Raw genomic sequence first — 21,046 nt, forward strand, 5'->3', positions numbered from 1 at the left:
TACTTGGCTCCTGGGCTACTGTAACCCTAAAAAGACCAAACTAAGAATTCAAATTATTAAAACTTTAATGCTTAAAAGGAAAAAATGTCTAACACTTATACTAAAAATAAAATAACCGCAAAAAATCCATGCAGTCACCATAGCAACCACTTTGCACCATAACCCCATTAATCCCATCAGTTTTATTTAAGTAATTCCCACACATTTAAGACATTATTCTAAATAATTAAGGAGGCTGCTGGCTGATCTATCTGCCCCCCCCTGGGGTTATTAACCCATGCAGTGCTGGGGTAAGGAGTGTTTATGATGAGGGGCAGGTGTTTCGGCCACCGATACATAAAGTTACCGAGACCCCGGTGCAATTAAACGTAACTGCCCTGGCTCTGTTGCCCCGGGGTGCTTTGTACAGGTGAACAAACAGAAGCTTCATACTGACCGTACCGGCTGCGCACAGGAGCTCACCTCATGCTGTCAATGCGCCATGCTCGGCGGCGCTACGTCATCAGGCGGCCGACTGTGGGCAGAGAAGCCAGCGGCGTACGTCATCGCTCTACGCCATGAAGCGTCACGTGCAGGGCATGGAAACAGGAAGCTGAGAGGCAATATCCAGCCTGAGCTGCCAGGGTAAAGGGTATGTGGGCACTGTGAGACCCGGGAGTATCAGGACGTATCTGCCCCAACATGCAGCCAGGGCAAAGCAGTATTAATGCAGAGCATGGGCAAGATGAGTCTGCCCCCCTGCTTGAGAATGTAAGTTGTTACTATGGTTGTTGTTATTATTCATTATTATTATGATTATTTGTAAATACTTTATTGTTATGATTATTTATTATGATTTTTTTTGTGAATATTATTATATGACCAGTGTGACTATTTATTATTATATTGTAGTTACCTTATTGAGAATGGGTGTTTATGTTTAGTTTCCCAAACCTGTGGCTTTCTTTACCTTAAGGGGTCTTCCAGGGATCACCAGATTTATTACCAATTAAATTTTTGAGCCTGTGTTTTTTTTCCCTCTTTAAATTGGTATTTCATCTTGCACTGTGCAAGGCTGTCAAAAACTGTACAGAACACTATAAAAAGATAATTATGATGAACTAGTAGTGTTATCACTATAGCAACCAGAGAGATGACTCCGTCTTTTTAGGATAAATATATATATATATATGTGTGTGTTTGTTTGTGAATACCTATTCATACCGTTCATTCTTCACGTGTACATGCTACAGATGACACCTAAATAACTGCATGCCTTACCGCAATGCTATGCATTAATTACACTTCTGACTGTAACTATATTCCCCGCTGATAATTACCCCTCTGTGACGATACACTTAAATATTTAGGCATGAAAGCGTTAATCATCGGGCATCATCGTATTGTCACCGAGCCTAAGGGCGGAAGAGCAAAGTACAACCCAACACTAGAATCACAGAAAGAGTTATTTACAGCTATATGCATAGCTGCGTCGTATACATACCTACAGACCCCTATAGCAGTGATGGCAAACCTTTTTGAGCCCAAGTGCCCAAACTGCAAACCAAAACGACTTATTTTTTTCAAAGTGCCAACACTGCCATTAAACCTGAATAACGAGGTTTTAGTTTAGAAAAAACAATTCGTACAGTTTTTCAAACTAATTAACAGCTTTTGTTTAAAAAGAAAAACACAATAACAGAGCTTTCCATTAAACATTTTTTGTATTGAAAAAAAACAAAAAAAAACAACTGTACACGTGCATGTATTTTTTTAAAGACACCTTTTGTGGGCACATATACACTGCCCATAAACGTATGCACATACACGCACATATACACAGCTGCCCTATACACACACATATGCCTGCCCAAGTGCCCATACATATGCCTTACCATATGTATATGCACACACATCATTCTCCACCATCAGACCCCCCCACCCACCTTCATTCTCCACATCAGACCCCCCCCAACCCACCTTTGTTCTCCACATCAGACCCCCCCACAACCTTTGTTCTCCACATCAGACCCCCTCCCACCCACCTTCATTCTCCACATCAGACCCCCCTAACCCACCTTCATTCTCCACATCAGACCCCCCTAACCCACCTTCATTCTCCACATCAGACCCCCCTAACCCACCTTCATTCTCCACATCAGATGCCCCCACCCACCTTCATTCTCCACATCAGACCCCCCTAACCCACCTTCGTTCTCCACATCAGACCCCCCCAATAATCAACCACCCACCCACCTTGGTTCTCCACAAATCTTACCTTTTCTTAATCCTTTCTGCTTTTTCTTCCTCCTTTCTGCTTCCTTTTCCTCCTTTCTGCTTCCTTTTCCTCCTTTCTGCTTTTTCCTTTCTGCTTCTTCCGTTCTAACTGTGCAGTGCAGCCGCGCACAGCTGTTTATGCTGGGCGCCGGGGCTGGATATAAGCGTCATATCCAGTCGCCCGGCGCTCAGCACTGAGAACTGTGGGAGATGTAGTCCGGGGGACGCCGTGACTATAGTATATTACTGTAGTCACGGCGTGCCCACAGAGACGGCTCGGCGTGCCAACAGCGGCACGCGTGCCACGGGTTCGCCATCACTGCCCTATAGAATCATTAATAATGGCACACGATGTAACCATGTATAGACGGTTAAAAAAAAATACTCTTTTGCTATTTCTTCAATGAGGACAGTATATCACGCTTATACTACAGAATGTGTAATCCTTTAATTCTGAGACTGCAGATACATTCCAGTCAACAAGCCAGTGAACGCCTAAACAATTCAAAGAAACCTGCTGGAGGACCCCCCTATATTAGGCAGAGGGTCTGATCTCGGGGACTGATGTGGAAATATTCACTCTTTGCATCAATGATACATTTTAGTTCTCCCATGACATGTAAAGACTCGAGTGCATGCCAAGTTGCTTGTTTTTTCACCCCATTCAATGTTTTACAGAGACGGACCTCATCGGGGACATCGTTTGGATTATCTGTGTTTAATCTGATGAGCGCCATAATGGGAAGTGGCATTTTAGGTTTATCGTACGCAATGGCCAGCACCGGGGTCATCGGCTTCAGGTACGTATAGAAAGAAATGTTTCCTGAGCCGCACTTAGTAGATCATGGTCAGAAGGTCTGGTCGGCTTCCGTCTAGCAGAGCCCAGAGGTATAGAGACCGGAATACCGTAACAGTTGTTACATTGTAATTGCTTTCGTTGCAAAGGTTTCTTTTTATTGGAATGTCTGTGCCCCTAAATGGTTAAATGTGTGAAATGGTATAGTACACAATAAAGATATTCCATTGGCTGTGCCAAAAAACATAAGGATTGGACGGTACTACAGCCACTCTTTGCATTATACTGTTTAGAAATGTATCTATAGGTGATGACAGGTATACTCAGTGCTTGTCTTACTGCAGTGGGACCAATAGGGTTAAATGATATGAGAAAGGAGATACCCGCCCCATGGAGCTTACAATCTAAAGAGGGGAATAAGAACACAGACCAGCCAGCGCAAAGTATATGTACCGGATTTGCTCGATTATAATATGACCCCGATTGTAATGGACCCCCCAAAAGTTGACTCCTGATTGGAGGACTGGGGTAAAGGCTGTCCCTTGGTGCACTCTGTGGCCCCGCCCATTTGCCGAAGTGCTCCAAGAGGCCAACATAATGGAGGTGGATTTGGGGAGAAAGAGAAGCGTTTCTGCACCTCTCCTTCTCCGCGAATCCGTCTGCGGTATTGATTGGGCCTCCAATCGTACAAAGTACATGGATAGAGAGACACTGAGAGAGAGTGCGAGAGAGCGTCGGTGAGAGACGAGCCCCTAGGTTTAGTTCGCTGTGCGCGGATCTGAATGATTTTATCTGAAAAAAAAACCCTTGTCTTATAATCGAGCAAATGCGGTATCTCCCTGGAGCAGATAACAAAACAGTAACTCGATCTCATTATTTGGATGAGCAAAGTTGAGAATCCGTGGGCTCATCACATGAGAGCGTTACGTCGAAGGACTTTGGAAGAGTCACGGGCGAGCTGCTCCTGCTTCGGTTTGCGGCTTTGGAGGAAGAGCCGAGTCAGCGGTTTGTCTTCGCTGATGGATTAGCATCACGCGCTGCTAGCTGTCCTTTCTTGCGTTTTTTTGCAAGGAATGCTGACCAGGCGCTTACCCCCCCCCCCCCGAATCAGACCAAGCCGGCAAATAAATGACTCTTCCCAAGTGCCTGCTGAGCATGATGGGAGCTGCAGTTTCACAAGCACAGGTTACGCACCGGCCAGCTGCCTCTGGTGTCTAACCTGGCCTTTCAAGTCCCAGTAACCTTCTTTATGTTTTAACCCTTTAGCATCCTGCTGCTGACGGTCGCCCTACTAGCAGCGTTTTCCATTCACTTACTGCTTCGTATGTGCATTCAGACAGGTACGTTACCGGCATTGTCAGACACGACGCTAAACCGTATGAGTTTTACCCAGGATATTTGTTTTCTGCCATACGATGCTATCAAGCAAAGTGGCGGAGGCTGTAAATAACTTTGTTTCACCGATGACATCGAACTAGATCTCTGTGGTCATTTAAATGGTTCCCTCCGTTCAGGTTAAATGCTTTGAGTTCGTCCTGATGCTGGGATCAAAGGCGGTCTAAATCCTCAAAAAAGGGCAAAATTCTCATTTCTCTCGTGTTTCTTTGTCCGCAGCTGTTTCATCCTACGAAGACCTTGGCCTGTCTGCGTTTGGATCGCCTGGAAAGGTAACGCTGGGTCCTGTTTAGATCGCATGTGAAGCAATTAAAACGCAGCACGTGGACATTCTAAGAAACATTTCCAAAATGTAACCCCTCAATGACAAAGCCTGTACATGTACGGCCTCAAAATGCATTGTTTCCAATGGGTTTAGGGACCGCCCATTGTCCTTAAGGGGTTAAGGAGTAACTTAATTCCTGTATTTATGCCCCGAGTTATTGGTGGTCTTGACAGACAGAATAAAAAAAATCAACCATACTCTGACCCTACTAGACCAGGGTCGGGACAAACACCCCTTGGAGATTTCCAGGGTTTTTGGGTGGATCGCGTTGGGTAATGATCTGCATTATCTACAGCATCGGACCTACGAGCTGAGGTCCCCATTTATATATATTTTTGTTACGTTAAATTATAGAAATAATGGATGTTGTACCCTGCTCTGTCACCGACCGGGAGCCACGTGAGTGAGCAATGAACGTAGAGCGGTGCCGGTGACCACATCTGAAGGTCTTAAGTGGCCCTCACAAAATAACCACTCATAAATGGCGACTCACAAAACAATAATAGGTATTTCTAGTTGGGTCATTTGCCTAGAACCATAGAGTCTGGCATGAAGAATGCAACTTCATCAAAACTTTTAAGGCCATCGAGTTGGGAACTCATGGCTCGGCGGACTTTTGGAACTGAGGATCAGGATTAGGGCTGAAACAACGAATCGATAAAATCGATAAAATCGATAACGGAAATCGTTGTCGACGATTTCCGTTATCGATTAATCGAGTGATCGATTCGTTGTTGGAGCACTCGGCTCCTTTTACTTACCTCTGCGAGCGTTCCCCGCTTCCGCTGCACTCTCCGCCTTCTTTTAGTTGCGTGTGGCTCCGTTCGCACAGAGCGGTTCGCGGGGGTGGGGGTGGGGTTTCAGGGGATGCAGGGCAGAGTGGGGGTGGGGGGGCAGGCCAGGGTGTGAGTGTGGGGGCAGGGCAGGAGACTGGGTGCAGGGCAGAGTTGGAGACTGGGTGCAGGGCAGAGTTGGAGACTGGGTGCAGGGCAGAGTGGGTGCAGGGTGTGAGTGTGGGTGCAGGGCAGAGTGGGTGCAGGGTGTGAGTGTGGGTGCAGGGCAGAGTGGGTGCAGGGTGTGAGTGTGGGTGCAGGGCAGAGTGGGTGCAGGGTGTGAGTGTGGGGGCAGGGCAGAATGTGGGGGCAGGGCTGGGTGCAGGGCAGAGTTGGAGACTGGGTGCAGGGGCACAGTGCAAAGTGCTGGGTGCAAAGTGCCAGGGCTGGGTGCAAAGTGCCAGGGTGCAAAGTTCTGGGTGCAAAGTGCCAGGGCTGGGGCAAAGTGCCGGGTGCAAAGTGCTGGGTGCAAAGTGCCAGGGCTGGGTGCAAAGTGCCAGGGCTGGGTGCAAAGTGCCAGGGCTGGGTGCAAAGTGCCGGGTGCAAAGTGCCAGGGCTGGGTGCTGGGTGCAAAGTGCTGGGTGCAAAGTGCTGGGTGCAAAGTGCTGGGTGCAAAGTGCCAGGGCTGGGGCAAAGTTTCTTGAACAGTAATAGTCCACCTCTTTTCAGAATGTTTGGGGTTATTTTGTTTCATAAATATTGTGTTTGGGTTTTTGTACTTTGAACATATTGTTTTTTTATTACATCATAACAAAATAAGAATGTTAATGTAAATTTTAAGTTGTTTTTTAACATCCAGTTCATTAAATTTTAAATAAACAAAAAATTTGCATATTGTTTTTTTTTATCCGATTAATCGATTAATCGAAAAAATAATCGGCCAACTAATCGATTATTAAAATAATCGTTAGTTGCAGCCCTAATCAGGATAGAAGAAAAATCCAAAAAAAGCACACGTTTTCTGGTAAAGTTCATGCTCCGGAACCGATGAACGAATAATGGTGCAGGGATTCTGGAACGTTAATATATAATTAGGGCTTTTGGATACAAAACTTAAACCTAATCCGTTATGCAGACGGGGGTAACGTTAGCCAAAGTCATTTGCGCGCTGACCGTTTTGGAAATACTTTTGGTTTTTAAAGTAAGGAAAAAAAAAAAAAAAAACAGCCGGAGCTCGGAACAGAAAATAACCCGATTAATGTTTTTTCCATCGTTTCTGCCAGGTGCGCATTGTTGTTGTTTTTCCGTGTTTGTGTGATGATCATTATTGTTTTATGTTTTAGGTCCTCGTGGCTTGTACGATCCTCATTCAGAACCTCGGAGGTAAGACCCGCCATTTTTACGTGTTTACTACATCGGCCTATCGCTGCCTGCTTGTGTGTCACATGGCAATTAAGTGTTCCCAACAAAAATATGAATGACATTTATTTGATATGAATTTATTTATTTTTTGCTATTCTTGTTGTTTATTTATTTCTTTCTTTATCTGAAACCCCGTTGGGTTGTCGTCCTTTTTATTTGCGTGGAAGTCACCTGTCATTCAGAAGCATCTCGCATTAACAGCACAAGGTTAATGGTGTTTCCTCGCAAAACGTGCTAGCACCTAATTAACACCTTGCGCTCTGAATTTGCCTGAATGTGTCTTTTTTTTTTTTTTTTGCTCTCCGTGTGACCCCCATCACGCGAGAAACCCGAGAACGTTAGTTGTTGACTGGCGAACACAAGGCCCCCTCTCCCCCTTTCCTGCGCTCGCTATGTGGACGACCGCAACGACTCCTTCCTTCATCCCGTCTATCCCCGCCATAAGTATAATGTATAATTCAATAGATTTCCTGAAAAAAAAATGGACGGAGAGACATTCCTGTGGCGGCTTAAGTAACGTTACGGCATTCGAGAAGTGGGTTATTAGAGGGTTTGGGGCGTTCGCGGTAATCCAGGTATAATGTCAAAGCCCAGAGAAAGCCGGAGATTTAATGGATTCTGCAGATGCATCATCTTTTTCATACAGTCCCTTTACGCTTCCCTTCTCTGCCCCTTCATGCCCCTACTGGCCGGTGACCTCCTCTTATTACCCCCAACCAGTGCCACCAGACCGCTGCTCCTTAATCCGACCACCAGCCTCTGCCTCTCTCCCTTCTCTCCGGCCGTCTCGTTTCCATCACGTCTCTCCAACTCCTGTCTCTTTTTTTTGACACCCTAAACCGACTCCGACCGTCTTTTACCCATCAATGCACCGAAAGGACTTTCTAAAATCAGGGAGGGAAGAAAGTCACTTTATTCTTAACCCCTTAATGACAAAGGCCGTACATGTACGGGCTTAAAATGCATAGTTTTCAATGGGTTTAGGGACTGCCCATTGTCCTTAAGGGGTTAAACTACCTTTTTAATAAAATAACAACAAAACTTTTTAGAACACTTTCCCTCAATTTCAATTTAAAATCGACCAAAAAATATTTTTTAGGAGACTTTTCAATAATCTTTAAACTGACTAAATCTAAACAAGAGAACAAAATATCAACATAATGTAACCGCGTTATTTTTACTTCAATAAAGCGTAAAGAATATCAAAGAAATATGTGACTTGATTAACGTATTCGCTAAATCGAAGGAAGGATGGAAGGGGAAAAAAAGGAGATCGGATGACCAAGGTGGTGAAAGATAGAGAAGTTCAAAAGGAGAGACAAGTGGGTGATGAAAGATGGAGACGTGGGGGGTAGATGTGGCTAAAATGCGGTGAAAGGAGATTATTCCGTCGTAGTCTGGTATCTCAGGCGAGATCAGGGTCCGCGGTGTTATGGTAATTGGGTAATATCGCAGGGTTCTGATGTGGAACCCTTTAAATTCAGAGAGGGGGTTTGAAAGGGAGAATGCAGAGAGAATCAATAGTATCGGAGCTGAAACGATGACATCAGAGGTCATGAAAGCTTTTGTTGGACTTCTACATCATCATAAGGACTGGTCTACTAAAAAGGTATCCCTACGTGAGACCAGATATGCTTTGTGTATTGTTGACTTTCAAATGGGGTATTTAACTGCCTTGGTGAGCCATTTCTTAATACCCTCTCACCTCGCCGCCGGATTACTTGGCCAGATAGCCCGCTGGCCGGTGTCTGCCCGTGGGATAGAAAGATGGTGGCTTTAGGATGTCGGTATGTGGGGGGGGGGGTAAGTGTGGAGGGGTGGACGGTATCTGAGAGTGTGTGTAGCTGTCCGGTGGCACTGCTTGCCTCTGTCTGTGGTTATATTACCGTTGGTGGCTGTCACCGTCCACTCGCTGTCTCCGGTTACTGTTGCAGAATGTATCAGATGACATTTACGAAGCACATTAGTCACCGGGTATTTTTAGCATCTCTCTCCTTCTGACCCTCTCCCCAGTTCTTCCTCCCTCCCCTTACCTCTCCACTTTCTCCTTCACCCATCCTCTCTCTCTCTCTTTCTTTCCATTTATATCTTTCTTCATCTCTTCCTCTTATATTCTTCTTTTGGATCTCCTTATTTCCCTCTGTCTCCCACGTTTCAAGTAATAAGCATAGATGCTACAATCTTCATATGGATCATTTGTGAAACCAAAGCATTTCTCGTTGTTTCTTAGAAGTTTGGGCTGATATAGTGGGATTGTTGAAGAATCCTTGTTGGGAATAAAATCCGGAATAATGTTGGTTGATATACTCCCAGGACAGCGGATACGAGGCAATTGGTCCTTATATGTCGTCGATATATCTCTTTTTGTTCTACGTACTATTTGGTCGTACAAAAAAAAAAAAAATGACACTTAGTAGAAAACCAACAAAATTCTAAACCCGATTGAAGAAATTCCAAAGAAAAAACGAGAGACCAGACAATACTGCTGTCATTCCCCCCCCCCAATTTGCACGCTTCTAAGTTCTTTTTTTTTTTCGTGTGCATTCTCCAGAATTGAGCCTGGCCATATTGTTTCAGTTTCGGATAACGAGACCCAGGCTGAAGAAACTTGACACTTTGCTTTGGAAATGCACTTGAGCCTCCGCTGAAAGCCTGGTGGGGTTGGAGTGTCACCGAGCCGAGACAATCTGCTGATTATTTTATTTATTTTTTTCTTCTTGTACGTGTGCAGCTACACCACCATCTGCCGGCCGACGGCTAAACCGAGCCATATGGCTGCCGGGGACCCCGTCTAGCTTGTGTTCTGCTTACTTTGGATGCCGCGGCGTCCCGAGAATATCGGGTCGTTTGATAGATAGACCTTGTGATGCGGACAATGTGAAAGAAAAACCTCTGGAGGTGGTATTAAAGGGTACCTACAGAAATACTCTGTCACAGAGGGGGTCGGTGATGCTGGGAATTGTTTTCCAGCCGAGGCGGCCCGAGAAGGAAACTGCCCAAGAGTTGAGGTTGTGGTGTTGGGCTGGTAGTCTTCAAACTAGATGTGCCATCTGATAAGGTACCATCAAAGCCTGGAGTGTTTACTCCAAGCCTTGAGATGGAGTATTTCAGCCCCGTTGACTTCACTCGAGAGTCGGCTTCTCCTGCCGAGGCGGCATCCGGTAATTAAAAGCGTCGGACTAGACGGGCCGAATGCTTCTTATCTGCCGCCAAATTCTGTGTAACCCCTGTAACTACCAAACCCCACGCGTCCAGCTGTCAGTCTACGGGCGCCATTACGGCCAAGGAGCGGGTCGGACTTGTCGGTCGATCAGACCATAGTTGGTCGAGCCACCAGGGCCGCGGTCCTTTCTATTGAAGCCTCATCACAAAGACTCCCCGTATGAAACCAGGGCTGTCCGTGCTTGGAGGAACTCTCCGACCCGGGCTCCATCTCAAAATACTTTTTATTTTTTTTACTTAATTGTTTTTATGTGTTTGGCTTTTAAATAGTCCGTGGCAAACAAGTAAAACCTTACAAATTTAGACGTAGCTCTTCTTAACACTCTTTACGTGAGCTGTTACTCCGCACAGAGTGGATTTTCTTTTAGACTAATAATTATAGGAGCCAAGAAGAAAATTTAGATGGCCGCAGGTAAATTATTAGAGCACAGCTACTGGCATGTCGACGGATTCCCCCCCCCCCCCTCCCCCCGGTCCTAATTTTAAGGCAATTTCTTATTTTATGGAAAACCAAAAAAAAACAATCATTTTCCCTAAATGTGTAAAATTATATATATTTATTTATTTTTGGAAGAGGGGACACTTTTCATGGGTGTTCGCCGTTCACGAGAAGAGGTCTGCTGGCAATTCTGGTATCCATCAGGAATTTAGTAGCCACGAAATAAATATAATAAATATACAAAAAATGAACGTAAAACTTTGTTTTACGACATGAAAGAAAAGCTTTTCTTTCCTTAAAGCGGCCGTTTCCGGTAGACGGTGACCTTCCCCGCGCCTGATGTATTAAAGGGGTCGGTTACCTGCGCGGTGACAATAAGGCCCATCACTCGGCACACCCCCTGCCCCCTGCCAGCGCGTATTAAATAAATGAAAGCAGCGCGGGCTGGAAGGTAAACACCCGGCTTCCTCCCGTAGGGCTCGTGTTTGCTTAGTGATGGCTAATTAATCCTTTAAGTAGTTGCCGACCCCCTCCTCCGGGTGCTGAAAGTCTGATTGCCTTTTAATTTACTGTAAATACGCCTTTTTTTTTTTTTTTTTTATATATTTATTTTAATTTTATTTTTTCAGAAACGGCCGGCGTTAGGTTTTCTTTTTTGTGCCTTTTTATTTATTTGTTTTTATTCATTTTTATTTATTATTTCCCCTGTTTATTTTTTTATATGTTTTGAAGCTAATTGGAACGCCGAACCGCATTAGAACGCTGGATTTATGTCCATTTACAGAATACTTCTGGCGATAAACACTAAGTATCAGTATCGGTATTTACCACCTCTGCTGGGAGGCTGATCCTCTTTATCTCCCACCCTCTTAGTAATGTTTAAAAAAAAAAAAATTCTCTTTAAGATTCTCTTTAATCGTCATATTCTGTTTCATGGCCCGTAGAGGCAGACGACACACAGGTATAGGTTAAAAGGTTATTCCCCCCCCCCCCCCCCCGGGAGACCCCCTTTCATGTTAAATTATTGTTTGTACCGTGACTCCTGACCCTTTGATCGTCTCGCTCCGTGTCGGCCGCTCCCCGAGGATGTCTCACAATCACCAAGTCCCGACACCCTGTAATTAAGTGAATTGGTGCGAGAGAACGTGATAATTAAATGACCCGGCAGGGGACAAAGAGGGCCGAACATCAGAATTATACCCGTCCCGCACAAAATGCCATTCATTGCTTCATCACCAGAAAGCGGAGAGAATTACAGGTTCCTTCGGCTTTCTCTGCGGGGCGGCGGAACACCTTTCCGAAGACGCCTTATTCAAAGCTGGTTACGTAAGACTGACCTTTAGAACAGGTCTGTAAACCGATGAACGTGTGACCAGACCATGTGATGTACGGATAGTAGACTTTTACTGAGAGGGTGGTAGATAAGTGGAACAGCCTCCCAGCAGAAGTGGTAGAGGGTAATACAGCAAGGGGATTCAAACATGCATGGGATAGGCATACGGCTCCTGATTTTAAGCAGGAAAAATGGACAGACTAGGTTGGCCAAGCTGGTCCTGTGAGCTTACAATCTATCTTGGATGCATTTGTAGCATTAAAATACTTATTTATTTAATTTTTTTCAGCGATGTCGTCCTATCTGTTCATCATCAAGTCGGAGCTGCCAGCCGCGGTGGCCGGCTTCCTCTCGGGAGACCACGGCGGGTGAGTGGGGACGTTGCTGTAATATCTGTCCCAGATCCGTCCAGCTTTCCTTTAATATTCTGCCTGCTCTCCCCTGACCGTTCGGCCCCCGTCTAGTCTGCCCGTTTCTCCTGCTGTAACGACTCAAACCTTAATCAGTCGTTGGTCTCGTCTTAGATTCAGGAGCCGTATGTCTATCCCATGCATGTTTAACACTGTATTACCCTCTACCACTTCTGCTGGGAGGCTGTTCCACGTATCTCTCAGTAAAGTGTTTTTGGCCTTGCAGGTCTTGGTATCTTGACGGAAGGATCTTGCTGGTAATCACATCGGTGTGCGTCGTGCTCCCTCTGGCCCTCCTTCCCAAAATAGGTAACGTCCCATTTTGTAAGGATGGGGTGGTTATGGACGGCGGGGGTAAAAGCGTGGGGGGGCTGGGGTGCAGTAATGTGTCGTCTGTTGCAGTAAAGTAACATTAAAGGACGGGTTTTATTTAAGGGGAACTGTTAGTGGTAAAGCAGGTCTGCGACATGCGCGAGGGGGGAACCTCCTACCCCGAGAGCCACACACACACCAGTCACGGCAAAATAAAATGTGTACTCGGTGCTGTGCGCTCGGATCGGGTTGCGTGTAAATTGCTTTTTATTTTCCAGGCTTTCTCGGCTACACCAGCGGTTTGTCCTTTTTCTTTCTGCTCTACTTTGCTGCTGTGGTGAGTTCCAAAAAAAAAATCATCTTATACGGTCAGATTCTTTCACTCCCTAAAACTAAAGGGTTGGAGGCTTAGATGTAAGAAAGGACGTTTTACTTTACTGAAAGGGTGGTGGATAAGTGGAGCAGCCTTCCAGCAGAAGTGGTAGAGCGTAATACAGTGAGGGGATTTAAACATGCATGGGATAGACGTACGGCTCCTGAATCTAAGACGAGACCAACGACTGATTAAGGTTTGAGTCTTTACAGCAGGAGAAACGGGCGACTAGACGGGGGCCGAATGGGGCCGATCTGCCAGCAGGTTCCTTTTTTCTCTATCCTTATTCTTTTTATTTTCTGTTTTTTTTCCTCTTTTCTCTCTGCCCCCCCCCCCCCCGCCCATCTCTCTTTCTGCCCCTTGATGCCGAGTAAAGTAAGTAGCCGCTCAGCAAGTCTCTTCTTTAGGGTCTTTTGGGAACTGAAATTTTTTTTTTCGGGAGGGGGGGCTGTTTTCAGACCAAATCACCCCTTTAATTTTGGGTCAAATCCGGCGTTCCAGGGATTCCCCCTAGGAGGTTGTGCTTCCCGAAGGGAAAGGATGCAGCTGCAGAGCTGCAGCTTCCCGCCTCCCCCAAGAATTCTCAGCAGCGATTGCTTGCCGAGGCAGCCAGTGGGCGGCAGCAAAGAGCCCCCTTTGAGGTGAACGAGCCCCTAATGGATAAATCTCTCCCCTGCTCTCTCTGGTTTTAGGAGGTCTCTCTGTATTAATACCCCAGTATCTGGCGGGTTTTTTTCCCGGCTCTTCCGGCTCGGTTACTTTTTCACCCCGTAAACTGGCTTTTTATGAGACCCCTTTTGCTTTTCAGCCTTCTGTAGAGAGCTGCAGCGGAGGCAGTTTTCCAAAGCATGTCCTGTTTTTAATTTATTGGTTCCTGAGTACACAGCCGCCCCCCCCCCCTCCGTCTCTACTCCAAGGGGAGCCACTTACCGGAGCAGCCAAACTTGTATATTATTCAGCCAATAGGAAGGAAGGATGGGGCGGTTTTATAAGGAACGGGGTCAAAAACATAGGAAGAAGGAAAAAAAATACAAGTCCCACGGCGGGGGCGCTTTGAATCGCTGCTTAAGCATCTGAACTCTACAAAGCCCAAAACGTTTAGAATTTTATTATATTTTTTGTGGGTTTTTTAATGTTTTTTTAGAGAATTCTACAGAGTAATAAGGGGAATGGGAGGACTACAGTACCCAGAAAGATTATCAGAATTGGGGTTATTTAGTTTGGAAAAAAGACGGCTTAGGGGGGATTTAATAACTATGTATAAATATATAAGGGGGCAGTACAGAGATCACTCCCAGGACCTATTTATACCCAGGACTGTATCTATAACAAGGGGACATCCTCTACGGCTGGAGGAAAGAAGGTTTCTACACCAGCACAGACGGGGGTTCTTTACAGTAAGAGCGGTGAGATTATGGAACTCTCTAGCCAGAGGAAGTGGTAATGGTAAACTCAATAAAAGAGTTCAAAAGGAGCCTGGACGTGTTTCTTGAAAGCAATAATATTACCAGTTATAGATATTAGATTAATAGGGACAGAACGTTGATCCAGGGATTTATTCTGATTGCCATATTGGGAGTCGGGAAGGAATTTTCCCCCTGGTATGGGGCAATTGGCATCTGCTTCATAAGGGTTTTTTGCCTTCCTCTGGATCAACACAGTAGGGACACAATATGTATATAGGTTGAACTTGATGGACTTTGGTCTTTTTTCAACCTTATGAACTATGTTACTATGTTACTATGTTACATCGTTTGAACCTCTGTGAATAACGGGTGCTGTTAGAAACATAAGTGAAAAACTTTTGCTAGTTTTTTTTTTTTTTTTTTTTTTTTACTATAAAATAAGCAAAACTCATTTTCTTTATAAAAAAAAAATAAAAAATGAATTTGTGAATCAGCTTTTTATATGATTCCCCCCCCCGAATCTTACAGGCCGTACGCTGGGCGGGGTATTCCGTGCAGCCGGGGCCAGGTTTTTACGTTGCGTGTTTTTTACGGAAACATCGCGCTCGATGCAACAAAAACCTGATTTATATGTTTTTTTTTTTTTTTTTTTTTTTTTTTTTTTCTCCCCCTTGCTGTGGATCCATAATAGATCATTGGTCTTCTTCAGCATTTGGGACAAAATGTTGACCTTGTATTTGATAAATTGGGGTCACATGGTTCCGGTGTCACTTAATCAGCTTCTGGGCACATTAACGATCTGACCTTTCGTTAGCCTCACAAAGAAACATAACATTTATTTTTTGAAAGCTAATATTCCCCTTTTTTTTTTTTTTTGTTTTTTTTTGTATACTGAGCGGATCTACCGTTGAGTCGTTTTTTTTTTTGTTTTTTTTTAACTTTCATCCTCGCAGAAAATCCACGAAATTCTTCTTTAAATTCACGCGGATTAGTAGAAACAAATATCGGTGCAGATTAATATTGCGTCTTTATTTTAAAAAAAAACAAAAAAACACATAAATAATAACTTTATTCTGTTTTATGTCTTCAGATTGTGATTAAGAAATGGTCCATCCCCTGCCCGCTGCCGCTGAACCGCACAGTGGAATACTTCCAGGTAACGGGGGGTTTGGGGGTTAAAAATAAGGTGTGAGTGTGAGAGAGGTCCAAATGCGCGTCTTCAGGGCCGGATTCCTTATTGGTCGACCTCATATATTGTTTTATAAAAGGACTGAGGTCTATTTTTTCTATACCCCCCCCCCCTTCTGTTTTTCCTCCTCGATTTGCTGCGGCGGGCCAGAGTAGGTACGTGCCGACACTCATAAGACCCAAAGTAGAGGTGAGCGAGCCCCCTGGTTGCGCAGCTTGAACCAACCCTGACCTCATACTTGGTGAGAAGGAACGTCGCTTATCTCTCCTCGTTTACGCAGTGGCCCACCCTGATTGGCTGTTCGTTTTGTATCATGCAGAATAATTGGGCAATCAGCCTTAAAGTATCAGAAAAGAACAATTATAATATGATGATGAGGATCACCGCAATAAGCCTAAGCCTTAAAGGATCTTAAAAACTGATGACCAAAAGGGGGCGGAGCATGATATGACATCAGAGCGCCACTCACCTATTACCTATCACAGCCAGACTGCTTTCCAAATAGCTTTGGAACTCTACTATTGTATATAAAGAGCTAAATAAGATAATAATACTATACATTTACCGTTACGTCTCGACGGAATATTTTTTTTGGGTTAATTTTTATTTTATTTTTATTTTTTTTCCTTCAGGACTCCAACAGCTCAGAGTGTAAAGCGAAACTTTTTGAGCTTTCGAAAGAGGTGAGTTTTGTTCCCGATGACTATTTTCTGTCTCGCTTTTATTAGGATTTAGTAAAGAATTGGTTTTGTAAGTAATATTTTAGTTTACTGTCTGACGTAAAAGTGACCGAGTCGTCGCCGTCGTCGTCTGAATTTGCCCACCTTGGGTCTATCCCGTGCGCACGCAACCTATAAAATGACCCGAAAGGGGCATGTTTCTTTTAGGGGGTGTGGTTAGAGGTGTGGCTGGAGGCGGGGTTATTGGTGTAACTCAGTGGGGCATTTAGAAGAATAATGGGTTTTATTTCCTGCTGTTTCTATACACATTATCAGGGCTTGTAGAACCCTGCGATACCCTCATACCCAGCAAACATTCTGACCTCCTAGAAAAGAGGGGCAACAGGGGGTGGAAAGGGGGGCGTCGGGGGAAGGAAAGGGGGTGTCTTTGCAATTATTTTTGTCGGCGCTGTAATAACAAACTCTTACCGGCTCGATGTCGGCAGCGTAGAGAGAGGTAAACGCTGAAAGTCGATCGCGTCATTTATCACGTTAAGAGGCCTTGGCTGACGTCCCCGATTGTCCGTCGCCGCGCGGAGAGACCCCTCTGATCTCAACGCACTTCAAACGCTGGCACCGTCCGGAGGGGATAATAGGACCCCGGGGAGCGTTGTGTTTCACTAAGGCTGACTGGCGGGGGGGGGGGGGGGGGGGGGATTTAAAAACGGGGACCGTCAAAAAAGATGTAATCCAAGTATTCTTGTTCTCGTCAAGCTCCATTTAACTGCGGTCTTTGGCGATAGAGTTGGGTTACTAAGAAAACAGCGTGAAGTGGTTCCGTTTGAGTATAATCTGGGCTACGGCTACCTAGAAGTAGTAATAATAGAGCCCGGGGCGTAAACATCGTTTACTCTTCTGGTTTGCCTTTTTTTTTTCTTCTTCTCTTAAATCTTAATATTATCCAATATAATACAATTTTGTAACAAAGATAGTTATTTATTGTGTATTTTACACCTAAACACTGTTTTTGGGTAGTTAACTTTTACAGTTTTGTATTTTCTAGTATTGCATAATTATTATTATTTAACACATTTTATAAATATTATCGTTATTAATAGTATTATTGGTTGCTATTGATTTATTTATTAATAATATAGATATTATTGGTATTTATTATTATTGATTATTATAATTGTTTTTATTTATTTATTGATATAGTTTATAAATATTATTATTAAATTAGTATTATTGGTATTTATTATTATTATTATGATTTAAACAATAATAGCAACAACAATAATAATATCTCCACGCTTTGATCGTAAAAGCGGCTACAGCTCTCTGCTATACGTTTCTGAATAAGGTTCTCGACTTTAAAGAAACCTAAACCGATCCTTCGTTAAACACTTAAGTGGATCTCTACCTTGTGCCAGTGTGAGATTTCCAAGCTGATCGATAGATCAACCGGAAACGTCACCGATGGGTAACAAATGGCAGCGAATTACTGGGGAAAAAACCCAAAACAAAACAAAAAGGATCATTTTTTTATTCTGCCACAAATTATGGATCGACCCAGAAAATGTAACAGATTTCTATAATTAACTTAACAAGGACCTCATTTATTTTATTCCATTATTTGTATTATTATTATTATAATTTATTTTTATTATTATTATTGTTTTTTAGAGCGCCTTTGCTTTGCCTACTATGTCGTTCTCGTTTCTCTGCCACACATCGGTTCTGCCCATTTACTGTGAGCTGAAACGGTAAGCGGCGAATCGGCCAGCGCTCCGTGGCGTCTGTGATGTTTTCTCGCGTGACCGCGGTAAATCATTGGTTTCTTAATTTTTTTTATTTTTCCAGTCCTTCCAAGAGCCGCATGCAGAATGTCGCCAATCTGGGGATAGCGCTGAGCTTTATCATCTATTTTATCTCTGCTTTGTTTGGATATCTCACGTTCTTTGGTGAGTACGGAGTTTTATATTTCCGTTATTCTTTGCCGTATTATCACGCGCCGTGTGCCCTTATTACTTTCTCCTTGTTATTTGGAAGGTTATCCCCCCATTAGATATGGTTAGTGGGATATAGATGGTCCGTCATCCCCACGGGTTGAAGATTTGGGGTCCACTGCCTTTTATTTTGGTTTGGTACTTGCGGCCCCTGATTTGATCCCGGGGGGGGGGGGGGGGGGTGGGGGGCACCAAATCGATGTTGTCTTGGCCACCAGTCTTACTGTGCCATAAGCTCTCATTACACGTTCTAGTCTATAGGACCATATATAAAAGAATAAAGGTTTGGCGTTCTAGTTACACATCTGACCTTCTGGACCTTTATTCAGAATGTTTCCAAACTTCCACTGATCTATTCCAGATAAGGTGGATTCGGAGTTACTCCAGGGATACAGCCGATTCCTCCCCGACGATACCCTCATCGGCACGGTCCGGCTCTTCATTCTCCTCTCCGTCCTCCTGACCGTGCCGCTGATACATTTTCCCGTAAGGTAGAAAATCTGTAAGCCGACCGCTTTGTTGGGAATAATGACGGTGTAATACGAGAACGCCTATTATTATTATATATATAGTTTTTCTTCTTCTTCCAATTTTAGGCGAGGAAAGCTGTTATGATGATGTTTTTCTCCGGCCGACCTTTTTCATACGTTCGTCACGCTCTGGTGACCTTAGCACTTAATGTCACGATCGTGCTTCTCGCGATATATGTTCCGGACATCAGGAATGTCTTTGGGGTAGTTGGTAAGTGTTTTCTTTCTCTGTTCAAGGATCGCTGGTTTTTATGGAGCCTGAACCCAAGGGAAGGAAGGGGTTAACGCCAATAAATTCTGCACGGCTGTCTCTTGGGCAAACAAGGGGTATTACCCCAAACCCTGCACCCCATATGTTTTGCCCTGGGCCAGCCGTGACGAGCCCACATGCAGGGGAGATGTATGGCGAGTATCGGGGGGCCGCTGCTTTCTCTGAAGACCCTAAATGTTTTATTTTCCCTGCGCAGGATCCACCACCTCAACCTGCTTATTATTTATCTTCCCCGGACTGTTTTATGCCAAGATCGGCAGAGAAGCCTGTTCCTCGCCTCAAAAATTAGGGGTACGTAATATCCGCGCCGCTGTCGTATCTGCATTTCGACTTCCGGCCTGCACATTAAATATTAAACCTGTAAACGTAGCCGAATTATATAACGCCAGGGAGGACCCCCCCCTCCCTTGTATAACAGGCTTGGGTATTGAGTGTAGTATAAACTTTATTTTCAACACATTTTGCCTAATTTGGGCATTTATACAAATTTTGGAAAGCAAGATGGGACTCCCAACTAAACAAACAAAAACGAACCAGAAGCCTCTGAATATTGGTTATGTTTGTTTGTTTATTATTTGTCCATACAAGATCCAATGATACATATCGCACATACGTGATACACATATATATATGTACACGCAGTCAAGCGAAAAGATTTTAACCCTCTCAGTGCTGGCACAGTAACTCTTTGCAAAGTTAGAATAGTAGATTTCAATCAACAGAAAGACACATGTTTCTAATTGGGCTGGCGGAGAGCCCAAGAGTCTGGCACCAAAATAAACCTCTGTATCCCGGCATGCACCTGTCCTCTCTTCCAATTGGTTACTCGTGTAGCAGCTTTTGAAAACGTAGTAAACATTCCCTCTAGATTGTAAGCTTGCGTGCCAAGCCCTCTTTACCCAATGTATCGGCTCGTCTCAGTCGGTCAGCTGTAGTTTTTGTCGGATCCTTTGAGTGTAGGGACTGTAAGAAGCGCTGCGGGAATCGTTGGCACTATAAATAAATCACATGTTTTATAACTGGCATATAAAAGAAATAATACGCGGAGATTAAGATGAGTGCCCACAACCTTCACAGCAGGAAAACCAAGCTCTTTCATTACAAAAATCTAACAAATAGGAGCGTTTACGCTGTATTGATTAAACTCACAGTATTGTTTTTGTATCGGATACAGAAATAATTTTTACATTTATTTTAATTTAATTTTTTACGTTTCTGATCTGCTAACCCCCCCGACTCCTTATCATACTGCCAGTGGGGAAAAATAGAAAGGCTTAGTCTTAAGTACTCAACTGGACCTTCTGCCAGTGCTGGGGGAGGGGGGGTTATATTACTGTATACAGCGCTGGGGGTTATATTACTGTATACAGCGCTGGGGGGGTTATATTACTGTATACAGCGCTGGGGGGGTTATATTACTGTATACAGCGCTGGGAGGGGGGGGGTTGCTGAAGGAGAAGGATATATTTATTTGTGGGACGCCCGTTTTTAGGGGGTCGCCGTGTACCTGCGTGGAATGCTCCGGAACGTGTTCTTGCGTAACGCCGTCCCCTGGTTCGGCGTGTTACGGTAATCGCGCAGGTTCTGCTTTTGTGAGCGGACAATGAGTCTTTCTTCCTCCTGAGCGGCTGCGGACTGAAGGTCTTTTCTCCCGCCGTGTAAATCGATTCCTTCCCCAAAGCACTAATTTCTGTTTGTTTTCTGTTCCCAGGCCTGTGGGCTGCTCCTCCTCGGCGTTTGTATCGGTGGCTGCAGTTTAAACGCTAATTACCCGTGAATTGGGCTTACAATGAATGAGAGGATCTCGCCCGGAGTTTGAACAGAATGTGCGAGGATTTACAGCTTAGGGGGATCCGGTTACTGGGGGCGCGGGTTCAGAATTAGTTCGTCATCCTCGCCCAACGCTGGATCTTCTGGGGAGGAAAA

At 44.5% G+C, this 21,046-nt stretch overlaps 1 protein-coding gene across 1 annotated transcript; it reads left to right on the forward strand.

The window, feature by feature from the left end:
* Positions 1-481: 481 nt before the first annotated feature.
* LOC149276759 (putative sodium-coupled neutral amino acid transporter 6) lies at positions 482-20,897 on the forward strand. Its single transcript, XM_089503348.1, has 16 exons — positions 482-624; positions 2,862-3,056; positions 4,319-4,392; positions 4,667-4,719; positions 6,889-6,928; positions 12,251-12,329; positions 12,598-12,680; positions 12,962-13,020; positions 15,553-15,618; positions 16,284-16,334; positions 17,997-18,076; positions 18,174-18,274; positions 18,681-18,805; positions 18,916-19,060; positions 19,317-19,411; positions 20,832-20,897. The coding sequence occupies exons 1-16, from the start codon at positions 482-484 to the stop codon at positions 20,895-20,897; spliced, it is 1,455 nt and encodes a 484-aa protein (XP_089359474.1).
* Positions 20,898-21,046: the final 149 nt, after the last annotated feature.

The sequence above is a fragment of the Sceloporus occidentalis genome, unplaced genomic scaffold (genome assembly GCF_023333645.1).
Source record: "Sceloporus occidentalis isolate IW3139 unplaced genomic scaffold, rSceOcc1.0.p SCAF_226, whole genome shotgun sequence".
In the NCBI taxonomy this organism is placed as follows: domain Eukaryota; kingdom Metazoa; phylum Chordata; class Lepidosauria; order Squamata; family Phrynosomatidae; genus Sceloporus; species Sceloporus occidentalis.

Coding starts and splice junctions, on each gene's coding strand:
- LOC149276759 (XM_089503348.1), top strand. CDS start 482: ATGCTCGGCGGCGCTACGTCATCAGGCGGCCGACTGTGGGCAGAGAAG. Junction 19,061..19,316: donor GAATGTCTTTGGGGTAGTTG/GTAAGTGTTTTC, acceptor TTCCCTGCGCAG/GATCCACCACCTCAACCTGC. Junction 19,412..20,831: donor CCTCGCCTCAAAAATTAGGG/GTACGTAATATC, acceptor TTCTGTTCCCAG/GCCTGTGGGCTGCTCCTCCT.